The following is a 16,166-nucleotide window of genomic DNA, read 5'->3' on the forward strand; positions in this document are numbered from 1 at the left end:
ATGAACGATGTTAACAAGGTAATTTGGTGCCATGAACCAGTAATTTGGTGCCATTAACGATGTTAGCTAACAAGGCTGTAGTAACGGTTGCGGCTACAAATACTTATGCACCAATCATGCTTGTCAGCTCGGTGACACAGAATATTAAGGTGTCAGAATACGGATGACTGAGTCGCCTAGTTTATCACTACTGTAAAAAAAGAAAGTGTTTTCTGACCCGGTGAAGGACTTTCCTGTATGACTAGCTGAGTTATGACAGATGACCATACTTAATGAGACAAGGCGTAACAAATTAGCTTTGGATGTAACACCAGGAGGGAAATAGGTGGAGGTATCTGCAAGTATAACTGAAACAGTGGGTGCCTGTCCGGCATGAATTCATTATTTCCTGACACGATTTTCTTCTGCAGATCCTGATACATGATCGAGTTGAATGACATCATAGATCTTAAGGCAGGATAGGCTGTGCTGTACAAGGCAAGGCTGCATTCGGAAACCAAGTTGGCCCCTCCAGCAGAAGTAAGTATTGCCACGGCTTGCAACAGCCGTCCAGCTCGCAAAAGCTGCACTTTTTCTATGAAAGTGAGCCACCATGGTAGGGGAGAGGCAGTGTAAGGGTTTGCATCTTTAACTGTGTGCCCACTCACTTGAATAGATGCAAGCTGGCATCTTAAAGCAAGAAACAGCAGTTAACAAAATCATGCAATACCAAAGTGTTTTTCAGTCAAAAACAAAAACTAATCTATCAACCTACAGAGACTGGCATTTCATCTTCACTCTCATTTAAAGTTGTGCTCGAGTATATCGGCGGAAGTAATATCTTTTTTTATTGCTACAAAAGCCACGACGGTTAATGTACTGGCACTTGGTTTTATGAAGCCTTTGCGTTCCTAAATTAGGTACTGGAATTCGGAGGGAACCTGGCCTTACAATTTTATTTTTGTACCGAATTATTAAGTTCATTCAACTACAGTGTCTGTTTTGAATTTTACGTGTGGGGCATTTTTTTTCTATTTTGCTTTTTCAGGCAGATGTTCCTCTGACTCCCTACCTGCATTCCGTGAACGGGGAAGTTAGCCTCCACATCGATGGCCAGCGTGTCTGACTGCATCATCTTTACTGGGAGGACTGTGTAGTCTGTTTGCATCGTTCTCGGTTTTCAACATTCAATATCCCAAGAAGGCACACAGAGCTCTAACGTTTGTCGAACATGCCTTTTTGGACCTTGCCAGCACCAAACCACGTGTGAAGGATTTAGAACTAATTAACTTTTATCGCATGAATATCGCTTACTAATATTTGTTTTCAATCCTGTAATCATTGGATAGTAGTAAAAAAGAATTCCGTATTATATTTCTGACTTTTTTTTTTCTTTTTTTACTGAAAAGGGGATATTTGATGAGCCCTTCTCTATGCTGATAATGCAGCTATCTTTCAGTGAAGCAATAATATTAACAAACCAATTTAACTTGAAACAATCATCTAAATAATATTGGCAACTGGTGCGAAATGAATCAACTAAAAATTATCCGAAAAACACGAATTTCATGGCTTTTTGTTCTCACTCTAAAGAAGCTGTCGCGATACCACCCATTCTGTTCTATATCATTGCAATTAACCCGTCAGACTCGGTCACTTTTCTTGGCGCATTTGTGTCTTTGTCAAAACGCACTGGTATTTTCCGCAGCATAGTTTTCGTTCTTTATATTACTCATTTATCCATAGCCATCTCACTGCAGTCTGTCTCCTACATCATTTATCTCTTGTGCCTTTACCACCTACAAAATGCTTGTTACCTTTCAATACCAAATCGTTGCACAGCTCTCGCTCATTTCACCACAAATTAAAAAATTGTTTTGTTTTTGTAAACCACTGCAACCATTTTTTCTTCACTTGGTGTACTTAGTACTGATTCGTACTGATGAGGTCTGATAAATACTGACGCGTTCTCGATCCTCTAGTATTATATAATGGTTTCACTTACCATGCGGTTTTGTTTGTGCCTATCTGTTTTTCAAGTATTTCCAGTTCTTGTATTATTATTGTTTCTACAATTTGTTTAACTAGCACACAGCTCTCGCTCATTTCACCACCTACAAAATTTTTTTGTTGTTGTTGTAAACCACTGCAACCATTTTTTTCACTGTGTACTGAGCGCTGATGAGTACTGATAAGTTATGATAAGTACTGACGCGTTCTCGATCCGCTAGTATTCTATAATAATTTCACTTACCATGCGGTTGTGTTTGTGCCTATCTTTGTTTTTCGCGTATTTCCAGTTCTTGTAGTAATATTGTTTCTACGGTTTGTTCAACTAGCATCGTATTGCTGGGTTCAATTCCTAACTGGCGTGTTATTTAGCAATGTACCATTTGTGATTTCCAATATGAGGTCGCCATAAGTATTTATTTCGGAACCTCCTTGTGTTCACCATGTACTATGTAAACTTGTCTGCGAAAGTTCGTTTGAAATAAACCTGAAATCGAGAAAAAACCGTGTGAAATCAGTACTCCCGCAGGGAACTAAAAATTCTCCCTTGAGGCCTTGAAAACCCCCTTTCGAAGGCCTACAAAACTCCCCAAGCTTTCGTCAAAATCCATTCAAAAGAAGTAAATGCTTCCCTTGAACCTCCTAAAAACGCCCCTAAACTAACATAAGTACTTCCAAAGGGAGCCATAATAGGCTCCTATTCAACCGCCTAAAAATTCCATAAACATCACTTAAAAACGCCCTTCAGGAAGTAAATAATACTCCATTTTGACCTCCATAAATTTTCCCGAACATTTCTTAACACTCCCTAAATACCTCCTTTCTATAACCTAAAAACGCCCTGTTTTGAGGAGGTAAACAAAACCTCCCTGTTCCATGTAGTAAAAAAACTCCTACAAGGAGGACCACTAGAGGACAGGCGAAAAAGAACCTCTAGCCTCTTCAGACCCGAGAAAAGGATAGACACGGCAAACTCGTTTTAACTCTTTATTGGGAACATGTTAGAGGTAATAAACACTTCTTTGAAGCGCAGGAACCGAAAACTGTAATTTTGGAGGAGGAAATGGCGGTACCCATTTGGGTACATCAGGCCTAAGCTGAGTGAAAATCAACAAAGCAGTTTCTGTTGAGAAGGCAAAGAAAGAGATCACATTTTGTGCATCTGATGCGGGTTTTTCCGCTGCAACCTTGGTTGCGGCACCTCATTTGAGACTTCATGGGCACATGCTCTGGAAAGTGCCCATGCATATCCAAGCGCACCTCATTTGGTGGTATCGCGGTCACCTTTGTGCGCTTAGGCACTGCAACACTTTCGCCATTTTCAACTTCAAGGTCTGCTTCATCTGCGACTTCTGGAATTTCGTTGACGTGGGTGCGGATAAGTGTTTCGGCAATCCTGTTCTTGAACTCGAATTGGTCCAGCATGTCTTTTGCAGCAACATCCATGAGCTTGCAGTCATTCCTGTATTCGATACAGGAGTTTGCGACCGCTAGATCGAGAAAATGGGCAAACACCCGTACGGTCCACTTCTTTGTACGGATCTTCGTCCTGTAATAGGACACGTACCTGTCCACAAGGTCGACGCCACCCATGTTCTTGTTATAGGCTTTTACGCAATATGGTTGCGGTATATCCACTTTCTGTTTTTGCTCCTTTGACCACCTTCTACACGTTCCTTCAGGGTTAATGCCGAAAGCGGTCGAAAGAATCATGACTGATTTTCGATCCTTCCACTTGGTGACGCACATTTCTCCATCACTGCGGACAACGGAACACGATTCTCCGCGGATCATGTTGTTTTCGTTTGGAAGCTTGGAAGCCGCGCCTCCAGTTCGGTTTGCCACAATTGTGCCGGTAAGATATGCATTTCGTTTGAGAAGGAATTCTGCCAACTTTATTCCCGTAAAAAAACGGTCGGTAAACACATGGACAGGCTCGTCCATTGGCACTGTTTCCAGAAGCCGCTTTACAACTGCGCCGCCAAGACCAAGATCCTTCATGTCGTCATCCGGAACCGTTCCTTTGCCTGTGTAGATCAAGAAATCTAGCACAAGTCCATCACTACTTGCCAAGACAAAGTTTTTGAGGCCAACAGGATTTGGCTTGCTTGGTACGTATTGCCGGGCAGGACAACGTCCGCTGAATGGAATCATCTGCTCATCGACAGATAGTATTTCCGGGCGCGGCAGTTCGAGACATGCCTTTCGAAATGAGTCGATGATAGGCTCCACTCTGAACAACCTGTTCTCAGTTTGTGATGCTGTTTGGGTGATGTCGACGAAGTGCAGCATGCCACGTAACTCGAAAAATCGGTCCCGTGTCATGTTTTCCGCAACAAGAGGTATAGCGGATATACGGGACCAGTATAATCTAGCTCGAGGAAGCGCAAGAAGGCCCATTAACAAATGGATTCCAGCGAGTTTTTTCATCTCTGATGCGGACGTGCGCACAGATCTGTGGGCACGCGTCTGAACCGAATAGAGGTTTGTTTCCTCCGCGCATAGCTTCCAAAAGGTTTCGGGAAAGTACTTGGTGAAGTAGGCAAACGGAGAGAGGCGATTTTGAGTGTACTTGTGGTGGTGTGGTGTCCAATGTGCACCTGGGAGAGAAGCTGTGAAAAAAGAAAAAAAAAACCTGTTAGTCAAATCTTGAATTGAAAAGTTTCTTTCGAATAACAGCCTTAGCATCGAAACAAATTACAGAAACTAAACACTTACTCTGCCACTTTCCAAATGGGGCCACGGGCCTGAAATTCGCGGCTGCTTTGTGTGTCATCATCTTCATTTTCATCACCATCAGTGCTGCTGTCTGAGCATTCACTGCTGTCGTCTAAGTCATCCAGATCGTCGTCTTCATCAGACAAGTCGATATCACTTTGAAAGAGTAGCTCTTGTATTTCCTCGTCGCTTAGGAACTTGGCTGCAAGACGGAACGAACGATAATATTTTTTTAGCGTAATGACCTGAAGTACCCCATTGGGTACAATTGTGATTAAGTTGCCCTGTATCTGAGACGAAGCACTGCAACTAGCTCAAACTTTTCGTGCCCCTTTTCTAATGTCTCCTGATTGTTCAGCTTCGCATTTTATCTATTATATGCAGCATATTGGGAAGTAAGAAGAAGTTAAACTCACCTGGTCGCCGGCGCGCGCTTTTCGTGCGTGTTGCCGCCGTCCCTGTGTTTACTGCGAGCGCGCAATTGGACTTACGGCGACACCTTGCGGGGAGTTTGTTAACTGATCCTTCCTGAAGCAGAAATTGCCGTTCGCGCGCTGCAATCTTCATCTAAAGCCGCGCAGCGCGCGTTTTTCAAATGTACCCAAACGGGTACCTACGGACTGAAGAGGCTAGGGAGTATATGGGAGGAAAAAAAGTTTAGAGTGTAGTGTTTGCTATTGAAATGTGCACCGTGAGGAAATCCTTGGCTGGTTATCGAAACTATCTCTCAGGAGAACGACATTTCCGTGGTTATGGCAGAGAGGTTTTTCTTTGTCAACTCTCCATTCCTCAAATCGTTCATGTGACGCACCTAAATAATTTACTATCGCAGATACACTGACACAAATTTAGTACGAAATTCGTGCGCACACGATGAGTAATAATAAATCTTTATGGCAGACCCATGAAGCGAATATTTTCGTGGAGTAATAAATGTACTGCCCTGAATGCCGTTGGGGCACAATCAGTCTTAAGAATATGAAAAAGGGTGGAAACTTTTTTGCCTTTGTCGTATAATTCCAAGTAACTACAGAGGCAGAAAAAGGATTTAGTTTTCATGTACACGTGTGACATGTTTGTACATAAGTAGTAATAAATACGAATAAATTTTAAACATGCATGACGTACTGCTGAAACGGTGTTCGCACGAGGTAAATTTCTGCGGAATATTCCGGTCGAGATAACTTCACTAAATGCGCACCTCTGTTCTGCGGGCTCTTTGGCTCACACGTAGGAGGGGCCTTCAGTCAAGATATTACGTCTGCAGGCCTATTCGACACCAATCCACACTCTAGAGGAGCAGACGTAGCGCGGGTGAGCTCCAGTCAAAAATACACCAAAACGTACATGCACGAAGCCGTAATCAAGAGCGACTGCAATGCATTCGCAGACGCGGTGCAACAGAATTGATGTTTTTGTAGCGTAAGCTACACTGGCCGAGGTTGAGCAGTTTCGCGTGGATCTTGAAAGGCCGTGCTGCGCAGCGCGTGGAGCATTGGATTGGATTGTACTGGATTAGATTGGATTGGGTTGGATTAATTCGGATTGTATTGGATTTGAAATCCAATCTAATTGGAGTACGGGTGTGTAGAAAATTGGGTCGGCACATTGGCCGGTAAGGGCATTCTAGAGGAGGGATGTCATAGCCGCGGCAGACGCACTGGCGCCGGAGCGTGTCCAGCGGTGTGCCTCCGTTGCGGAGTAGCCAACTCTGATGCTGCGCCGGAGCCGCTTGGTGGCGATTTCGCGTGGCTCCTGGAGAGCCGTGCTGCGTATGCGCGTGGAGCAGTAACTGGACTGGACTGGACTCGATTACATTGGACTGTATTGGATTGGACTGGATTCCTGAACCTTAGCTCATGATACTATATTCTGGCATAGCCGAGCTAAGCGACTGCTAATTTTTTTCTAGGCGCTCATGCAGCGCAGAACAATTAGGTGATAAATACAGCTATAGTGGGGACAACCACCAGGTTCTTTGTAGCCATTTCACTAAGCTTCATGTGGCACAGCAAAAGTGCAGATAAAGCTTACTTGAACTGTAAAAGCTATCAACGATAAAAAAAAGGTCTGCCTATACAATTACCATTGTAGTTTTCATATGTATTTGGTAAATTTAATTGCCATCTGTGCCTTGACTTAATCGCGGAAGGGTAATAAACAGTAATTTATGACTAATGTCCTGGCAAACCTACTATATCCCGTCGTCTCTGCCGCCAACGCTGGGCTCGTTCTACGTTGCGAAGGAGACTTCTCACGCCCGTATCAAAGCATCAAACCGTGGAGAAACACTGACACAGAGGTTATCATTTGTGCCATTTTTGGAACAACACTACAGATTACCCGGTCTTCCCAAGAGTGCTTTAAATAACTGAAGATAATATCCCCCGCTTCCTCTTTCGAAGTAACGGAAAACACGAGTTCACCTGCCCACGGCTATAGCAAATGGACATTCCAGATGTTTATACGATATTTAAATATCCAAAGCCGCGCTGCGCTCGCGATTGAATAGGCCATTCTCTTTGAAGTCATGCCGCTCCAGCAACAGCCAACTGGGCAACATACCTAATCAGTGCCAGCAAGGTTTGTGTTATTCAAGGAGGTTAAATGGGGCCGACACATAGCTAACATAGACACGTCGCACTTCACTGCATATCCGTGTAACCGCTCAAACTTATTTCTGGACGTACACCTCGCGGCGGTTTAATTAATTCATATTTAGAAACTCATCCCATACAAGCAACCTGCCCCTATGTTCCCCAATCGGCTAATGGGATGACATTCGCCACCTTTTTCGGCGGTACAATCTGCAAACACGAGTGGTCAATTACAGACGCCGCCCAGCCACATAATCACCGGCCGTAATCGGAAAGGAATTCAGGACGCGGCGCCCCATCCTCTCGTATTAGTGCGGATCGCTTGTGTACACAAGCCCAGAGAGGGTTGAACGGGAGCTTTCTCTGGCACTGACGTTACGGTAGTCTCCTCAAATAGCCCCGAGGCACGTGGAGCTAATCTACGTGATAGCTCGCTGGCAGGCAATCACTGCAGCATGTTGGTTAATGCAACAATATTTTCGCCGATGCTGTGCCGCTTCAGGGCAGCTGGCGAGAGTTCCTATTGCGGATATAAAGAAATGGTCACATTTTTGTGCTCGGGGGTATTGCATGTACCAACCAGGATATGGAAATCGGATGGTTCAAAGGGAAAGTGGATTGCACCGGCAACTTCATAATACCAGTTTTAAAGCGTGTAGATGCTTGACTAAATTTTTGACTTTGAAATGCCTAAATGCGAAAACACCTAGTTTTTGAATAAGCACAATTTGTGATTACTACTGTGGTCTTTCTTTTGTTCAAAGTTCGCGTGCCTTCAAACTTTCTGTATGGAGCCCCAACTATCCCTCACTTATGTCCTGGTAAGTCTGGAGCTGCATTACCCGTCTCCTTTGCTTTTTTTCTTTGAAACCTCGCCTTTTATATGGGAAAAAAACGCTGGAAAAATATGCCCAAATGCTGCAAGAATAGCGTAGATGGAAATATTTGAAATAACATCTTATGTGACCTATAAGACCATTGGAACAGACAGCCTAAAATAGTGAAAACCTCCGTTAATTTTTTTCGTTTACTGTTGCATATAAGAAATTTTGTTTCATCTGAGTAATGTAAAAGTGTCTGCCCCTGCAAAGGCTCCAGTATGAATTGACAGTATGCATAACCAGCTCAACAAAAAAATAAGAGCATGGAACAAATATACATAGAATTTGTTATAATTGAATAAACGAGACTTGGTTATCTGCGGCTTAGTCACCAGATATATACAGAGGCTACAAGTGTGTCCTCCATGGTTGCCGTATTACTGATTGTCACACTAGGTTCGTTTTGTGCGGGCTGAAGGGACACTACAACAGTTTTTTCAAACTTCTGTTCGCAATTACATCGCATAGACTGGCTCAAAAAAACATGATTTTGATTTTTATCCGTCGTATCAGGCAGAATTGATTTCAAGAAGCCTGAAAGGAAACAAAATACTATGCAGCATCGGCGGAAGCCGCAACAACTACAACAGCGAAGCGAAATGACAGGAAGTCTTCTAGCTATGCAATTGTACGCTGTGTAAGAATTTAACTATCATGCATACACCCTTCCGTATATGTAAATTTTATTTTTTATACAAAGAGTTTAGCACCATTGGCAACCAACATGCGCTTTGGATTTTAGTTCTTGTGGTTTATTTTTGGATTGTACTTGAAACCGGAATAAGCGAAAGTTTAGGAATCGCTATTTTCTTTTTGCTGGCTGCAAAACCGAGCTGGGTAAGCCTACGAGCTACGCTGACGGCGACGAAGTATAGTACCATTCGGCGCCAAAGTGCGGGCGAAGGAGTATGCAGTGGTTGAGCGCCCTTTGCGCCATTGGGGATGATCAACTGAGAGTTGTGACACCCCAACCCCTCGAGCTCGCTTGTCTCATCTTCGTAAGCCCCACAGGGTCATAAAAGGGGGGTTTCTACCGTACTCGCTGTCATCCGAATTTAAAAAAAAACGAGCCCTCGCAAGGGATTTTGTTCCGCACAGTTAGACGGTACTCGCGTAGAGCTCCCTACGACTAAGCCATAACTTTGACAAATGCTTGGTATCCATGCCTAAGTCTACCCCGTCATGTTACAGAATGCTGTTTCCTAGTCGCGTGTAAGCACTGAAGGCTGCTGGGTGAGCATTTCTTGAAAAACGCTTGTACTATAGGCTTTGATTGATTTTGATTTGATTGCAGGGTTAAACGCGCCGACGGAACGCAGGCGATGAGGCGTGCCGTAGTGGAGGGCTCCGGATGAATTTTGACGACTCGGGGATCGTTAACCTGCGTCGAAAATCCATACACAATGATGCTTTTGCTTTTCGACTCCATCAGAAAAGCGGCTGCCGCGACCGGGAATCGAACCCGTGTTCTCGTGCTCACTGTACTGTAAGCTTCTCCCTATAGGGTCATAAATATTGTTACGATCATCAGTGACTGCCTTCCGTCCCGTAGCAAAAGCAATCTGAAATGCGTGGTGACGCTGCAGACTGGTCTGCTAATTCCCCCTCCAAAAATTATGCTATTGTAAATTGGTGTTGCGCTTCGAAATGAGAGATCAGTCAGTTTTAATTCCTCATTACGTAGTTTCAGGTGGCTGATTCTTCTTGCGAATTATTTTGGCCTTAGATTTTTCCACATGGGTATCAGGGCACTTGAGCATATTTAGCTCACAACTCCAGTAGGGGGAAGTCAGCCAAACGATGTGAGCCAATATACGTATCGGAGGAGCCCTAGTGTAGACTTATTTCGAGTGGCACAACTTTATCACGCTACATAAAGTCTGCTAACTATCAAATAAAGCCATATTTTTAGTGCAGAAATACAGTCAGGGCTCAGGTTTTGCTGGTTTAAGAATTGCGATGTTGCGCCTGTAACAGCCCGACTGATTTTGCAAGCACTGTGGTCGGCGAGCCACGCAATCTTCGAAGCCAATTCAGTAAGAACGGGTACATGTCATAGAAAAAATTATAATAAATATGCAGGGAGGATGCAGGAATGAGAACAACCCATTAACTTGATTTTTCCACTTGTTAAACTCATCACGCAAACGCCCTCAAAGTAGTCGGAACAGGGCCCATGGACTCTAGGCTTTATTCTGCACAATAAGAACAGTGTTCGCAAACCACGCAAACCAATGTTGTGTACATTTATGCAATGTGCCAAAAAAACCAAGTTCGTGAAAATTTGGTGTGGTTGGTCAAGATGTGGTCAGCGCAGCAAAATGTGAACGGCCATTACACAAACACAATGGCACAGTTGAAACGAGATTTAACCGGAGAATGTTACGTGTCAAGAGTGCATTTCGCGGAACGAGTGCAGAATTATGTCTGGTGAAATTCGAAAAAAGAAATAAAGATATTACAAACAGATATCTTTACTTACGCAATCCCCCCCATCCCACTGTAATGACGTCTGTTACTCGTTTAGCCTCGCCTGCATATCGTTGGTACTGACGCTGCAGTACGTAATCAAAATTGCAGTATTCGGCAGTATTTCGTAAAATTTACACCAAAAAAGCGTTCCCCATCGTTGAAGCCGTTCAAACAAGGGCGAAGTACTATCCCCAAAACATAGTTCTTATAAACATCACCATTGGAAACAAACCGTTTCAGCTCGCTACCCTTATCACTATTCATGGAGAGCTCACATGTCTCATGGAGGCGGCTTTTGTTAATCATAGATAGGAACCTTAATTTTGCCGAACAGAGATACTTTTAAAACATTTCCTCGGGCATCCTCTCAAGCGCTACCGAAGAGCCGCTACGACAGACACCTCCATCAAGTGTGTTGTTACGTGAGTTTAACATCGCGTGAGCGTACAATTGACCGAAAGAAATGAAAACCTTTCAAGTTTTAGCGACGCTGATTAATCGGGATGGCCACACCAACACTTTTTCTACGCACAGGGAGGATTGGAGAAAGGTCCACAGTCATTATTCTGCTAATGTTTTATTGGTCACCGATCCTTGAACTAAGTCTGCGTTACCCTCTATATATATGGCCGTGGCCTTGCCTTGTGAAAGTTAAAAACATCCGTGGGATTCATTATTGTTGAATAGTGAGCCCTCAAGTGCTCGCTCCGACAGCACGAATCCCTCGCCGCCATTTAGACTAGCGGGAAACTCTCGTCTTAATCCTCCCCGTATGTTCTGCGCTTAACCTCCGGCGTAATGTGAGATCAGAACATTCAGCAGAGAGGATTGCAGAAAAGAGCAAATAAACCGCACACATAGAGTAAGGAGGAGCCTTATCATTAGCGGTGATGTACGACCTTTACGACAGATTCTGTTCTGCATTATGTCTTGTAAGATAAAAAATAATATTATGAAGAGAAATTATGGATGCCTGAGTACAACAGTTAAAACAGAGTGGCATTGAAAAACTATTGATCAAGATGGCGCTAAAAGGAGCACCATCAAGTAGCAGCCCATACGTAGTTTATTTGAACTTAGGCAGTGCTCTATATTCGGGCGGCTTTAATTTCGGTTTTCTCTGAATAGTTACTTCTGGCGACGCCCAGGATCCTTTTTCTGTGGAGGCAGATCGGTTTCTGAATTGAACAGGTATTGTTTTACACAGCAGTTATTTTAAAACGATAGGTACATCCAAATGAACATATACAGGCAAGCGATTCCTTGATTTTCAGTTCTTTTATAGCAATATGGTGGCGCAGGTGATCATTTAAAACATCAGGAATCGAAACATAAATGTGATTTTGAAAATGTAGGCATGTTCTTAAAAAACAAGGGAGCGATGTCCATTTAAGACCAAGGGAGAGAGAGAGAAAAGACTTTATTGAATGTTCGCCTGCAGGAGGGACGAGCAAAGGCTCCGCGGAGCCAGCCCGTCTCTCGACGCTGCCTAGGGCGTCCTCGAAGCATTGCCCCGCAGGCGTCCGCCAGTTCGGCGCGCGAGGGGCCTTCGGGGATGTCCCCTCGAGCCCTTCGTCGGTGCCTCCCCGGGCTTCTGCCTGGCGACAGCCGCCTCGAGCTGCTGGACGGCTTGCAGCTGCTCCGTCAGGTCCGACGATGCAACCGCTCGTGCGATGGGATCCGGCAGCCGCCCCTGTGGCGCGGCCGCTTCCGTTGGGTAGCGAGAACAGTCCCATAGGATGTGGGTCAGAGTTGCTCTGGCACTCGCGCACACACTGCACACGTCACTTTCATAAATGTCTGGGCACACGTGGCGCGCGAGCGCCGGCGTGATTACCGATCTGGTCTGCAACTGCCGGAAGAGCACTGCCTGCGCCCTCGTCAGTCCCGGGTGAGGTTGCGGCATAGTCCGACGTTTGAGCCGATACCAGCGCAGGACCTCGGCATACTCGACGAGGGGCTCCTGCTGTTCGATGTCCTGGCAGCCGTCATCGCCTTGCGGTTCTCCGTCCCTCGGTGCCGCTGAGCCGGGGGGGATCCCGGTGGTGGTGGAGGGGGCCACCGGGCGAGCCGCCGCGCGGTTGGTGAGCGCGCGCGCGGCGGCGTCCGCCGTCTCGTTGCGGTTGGGGTGGCCGCTGCCGTTGTTGCTTCTGCCTGCTTCCCGCGTGTCCGTGTGCGCCGGGAACCACCTCAGGTGGGTGGCCGGCACCGAGTCTCTCACTGCACTACACTGCACCACGCGCACTGCACTGGTACACACTCTGTTGCGGGTGAAGTTCATGATGGCCAAGCGGGAGTCGCTCAGTATCGTTGTGCATTGCGGGTCCGTTAGCGCGAGCGCGATCGCGACTTCTTCCGCGTGCCGCGCGGACGGCGCGCGGACGCTGCACGCACTGTGCACTTCGCCGTTAGTGGCTTTCACCACCACCGCAGCGTAGGTGTTGGGTCTGTCCGGGTATCTGGCCGCATCCACGAACAGGGCGCCGGTGTCGTCGGCGTATGTTTCCGTGAGGACCCTGGCCCGGGCGGCCCGGCGTTCTTGGTTTCGCTCCGGATTCACGTTCCGAGGTAGCGGGGGGATCTTCAGTCTTCGCAAGGTTTCGGCCGGCAGGCTTCGCGAGTCGGCCGCCGCAACCGCCCGTTCCCCGAGTCCCAGCCGTTCGAGGATGTGACGGCCGGTCTTCGTGGTCGAGAGGCGCTCGAGCTGGGCCGCGCGCTGGGCCTCGCCGATCTCCTCTAGGGTGTTGTGAATGCCGAGCTCCAGTAGCCGCTCGGTACTGGCGCTGTTCAGGAGGCCCAGCGCTGCCTTGTAGGTCTTCCGTATGGCTGCATTTATCCTGTCTCGTTCTTGCGTCTTCCAGAAATGGAACGCCCCCACGTATGCCACGTGGCTGATGGCGAATGATTGGACTAGCCTCAGCAGGCTCGCCTCCTTCATCCCGTTGTGCCTTGTCGCCACTCGCTTGATGAGGCGGGTGGCGGCTTCGAGCTTTGTGATCGTTCGGTCGACCGTGGCACCATTGTACCGGTTCCCCTCGATGATCATGCCGAGTACCCGCAGCGCCTTCACTTTGGGGATGATCGTGCCGTCTTTCGTCCGCACCGTGATTGCTGCGGAGTCTTCTTCCGCCCTCTTGCGGTACGCGCCTGGCGGGGGGATGATCAGTAGTTCGGACTTCTGTGGTGAGCACGCGAGGCCAGTGTCCCCCAGGTGATCTTCGATAGCTTCCACCGCCGTCTGCAGAGTCGACTCGATGTGGCCGTCGCTGCCCCCGGGGACCCACAGGGTGATGTCGTCCGCGCAGATGGTGTAGCGGACCTGCGGGATCTCCGAGAGCCGGTTGGCCACCCCGATCATGACGAGGGACGAGACGTCCCGGTGTTCTGAAGGTGGTTCTATAAACAAGATGGCGGATGATAGGAGGATGAAGCAGCTCGAGCGAGAGCTGCTCACGAGAGATTACGGGCCCCGATGATGATATTCGCATCGGTGCCGCGATGATGATTAGAAAGTTTCTACATCTTCCCTGGCCCCACTTTCTCCGCCCACAAAGTAGCCAGGATCAGTTCGCGTCCAGTAGGTGCCTTAAGATCGTTCGTTCTTGATACTCTGAGGCAATCGGTAGGCGAAGCTGCAGCAGGGGCCGTCTTCGGAGCCCAAGCTGGTAGATTCGGTGCACACGATGTAGCCAGGCGGAAATTCGAAGTAGATCTTCGACGCCTCGGAACTGGGATGTGTATTAAACCAATTTATATACATCTCGTCCTTAAAACACCGTCTTCGCTCCTTGATGCTTCTTTCTGGATGTTTGCACTCTCTGGACCGTCATTGCGTGATGCATTCCGTGTCTTAAACAGGCGCGTGTCGCAAACTCTTCGTCTGTGTTGTAGTATGCATGCAACAGCAATTCTCTTGGGATTTCTCTCATGATGGTCACTACCTCGCTCTTCAGCGTCGACTATCGATTGTCTTTTAGTTGCCAACACCTGTCTCTCATTCTTCACTGTTGGTTCTCCAGGTGGTACGTCTGTAATCTCAGTTTGGAAGCAACCTGATACATAGTTTGTGCCGACGCCAAGGGAGTCGATTTGCTTGTGCTCACGATGGCTGTCTCTTCAATGGCACACGATAACAAGGTGCCTTGTGCCTGAAAATTACGTTCAGCCAACAAATCTGTCGCATTATCACGCACCTGGCGCCGGCAAGTATTATTTTTTTAAATGCAGAGCATTTCAGTAACCCACGATGTCACCCGCGTTGGCGTCCGTAGTCTGCGTCCGCATCGCTCCCCCTACACTATATAAAAAAATAATACTTACCGGCGGCAGGTTTCGATCCTACGACTCTGCGGGCGGAACGCAAGGTGCACGGTACTCTACCAACCGAGCCATAAAGTCGACACAGAACGGGAGGTTACGAACGTGCCTTATATCCTTGACTAAACCGTCGGCCAGAGGTGCGCCCTCTCCCCCGCGTCCTCCTCGCCTTCTCTCGCCGCGAACCGAACGCCCTCTCTCGCCGCGTTCGGTTCGGGCGCACAACAGGTGGGGACGTGCGCAACACCCTCTCTCGCCGCGTTAGGTTCACGCGCAAGAACAGGTGGGGCGCTCGCATCGCGCTCTCTCGCCGCGGTCGGTTCGCGCTTAAACCACATATGTCGTTCGCGCGCGCTGTGGTCGCTAACATCTGTGGCGTGATCGTGACGTCAGCATCACGCGTTCGCGTGGTGGCGATTTCGGCGCTATAACACTCTTTTGCGAGGGGCATTGGATTAGATTCGATTGGATTGGCTTGGATTGGCTTGGATTTGGATTGGATTGGATTAAAGTGGATAGTGTTTGATTGTGTTGCGTCATAGCCGCGGCAGGGGGTTCACGGCACGTTTCACCATCGACTTCATCGACAATGTCTACGCTGGAAGACAACAATTACAACAACAACAACCAATACGTAATCCATACGACTTGCAGGCGCCCCCCCCCCCCCCCCGCAGAAATGCTCTGCATTTGATCGTGCCCCTCGCGAGGGGGATGTTTAATCATTTTTATATAGTGTAGGGGGAGCGATGCGGACGCGGACTATGGACGCCAACGCGGGTGACATCGTGAGTTACTGAAATGCTCTGCATTTAAAAGAGATTGCTTAGGTGTAGCAGCCGGAAGCGATTTTTAGATGCGACGGTGAGAGGAGCATCTCTTGCCGGCGGCCCTGTCCTGCGTGCGTCCGTCGTCCACGTCTGTACAGCTGCATCTCTCCTCCGCTCGCCTCCTCTCCTCTCTCCGAAAGCGAACACTGTCTCCCAACGTGTGCGGTCGCGCTGCGCGCGGCTGCGCACTGTGCGCATGTGCAGTACTCTCTCCGCGGTCTCCTCTCCTTCGGGCGAGCTGCGCATAGAAGCGGAGTGCCGCGCTCCGGCCGGTCTCTCAGTCGACGGTCGTCCGCGCTGGCTGTGTTGCTGTACCCGACGATTGCCTGATGCGACCCCAATGTAACCCCCTTCAGCGTCGC

The 16,166-nt window shown here is 47.7% G+C and overlaps 1 protein-coding gene across 1 annotated transcript in view; it reads right to left on the minus strand.

Moving 5' to 3' along the window:
- Positions 1-2,935: 2,935 nt before the first annotated feature.
- Positions 2,936-16,166, minus strand: part of LOC144148303 (uncharacterized) — a 61,979-nt gene continuing 48,748 nt past the window's right edge. The window contains 6 exon segments of the mRNA XM_077679858.1: positions 2,936-4,543; positions 4,545-4,601; positions 4,708-5,010; positions 5,124-5,174; positions 13,021-13,337; positions 13,536-13,923. Coding sequence (XP_077535984.1) covers positions 3,082-4,543; positions 4,545-4,601; positions 4,708-5,010; positions 5,124-5,174; positions 13,021-13,337; positions 13,536-13,923 — 2,578 coding nt within the window. The 3' untranslated portion in view covers positions 2,936-3,081.

Source organism: Haemaphysalis longicornis, unplaced genomic scaffold, assembly GCF_048455015.1.
Source record: "Haemaphysalis longicornis isolate Haplotype H1 unplaced genomic scaffold, Haemaphysalis longicornis Haplotype H1 scaffold_8, whole genome shotgun sequence".
Classification (NCBI taxonomy): Eukaryota; Metazoa; Arthropoda; class Arachnida; order Ixodida; family Ixodidae; genus Haemaphysalis; species Haemaphysalis longicornis.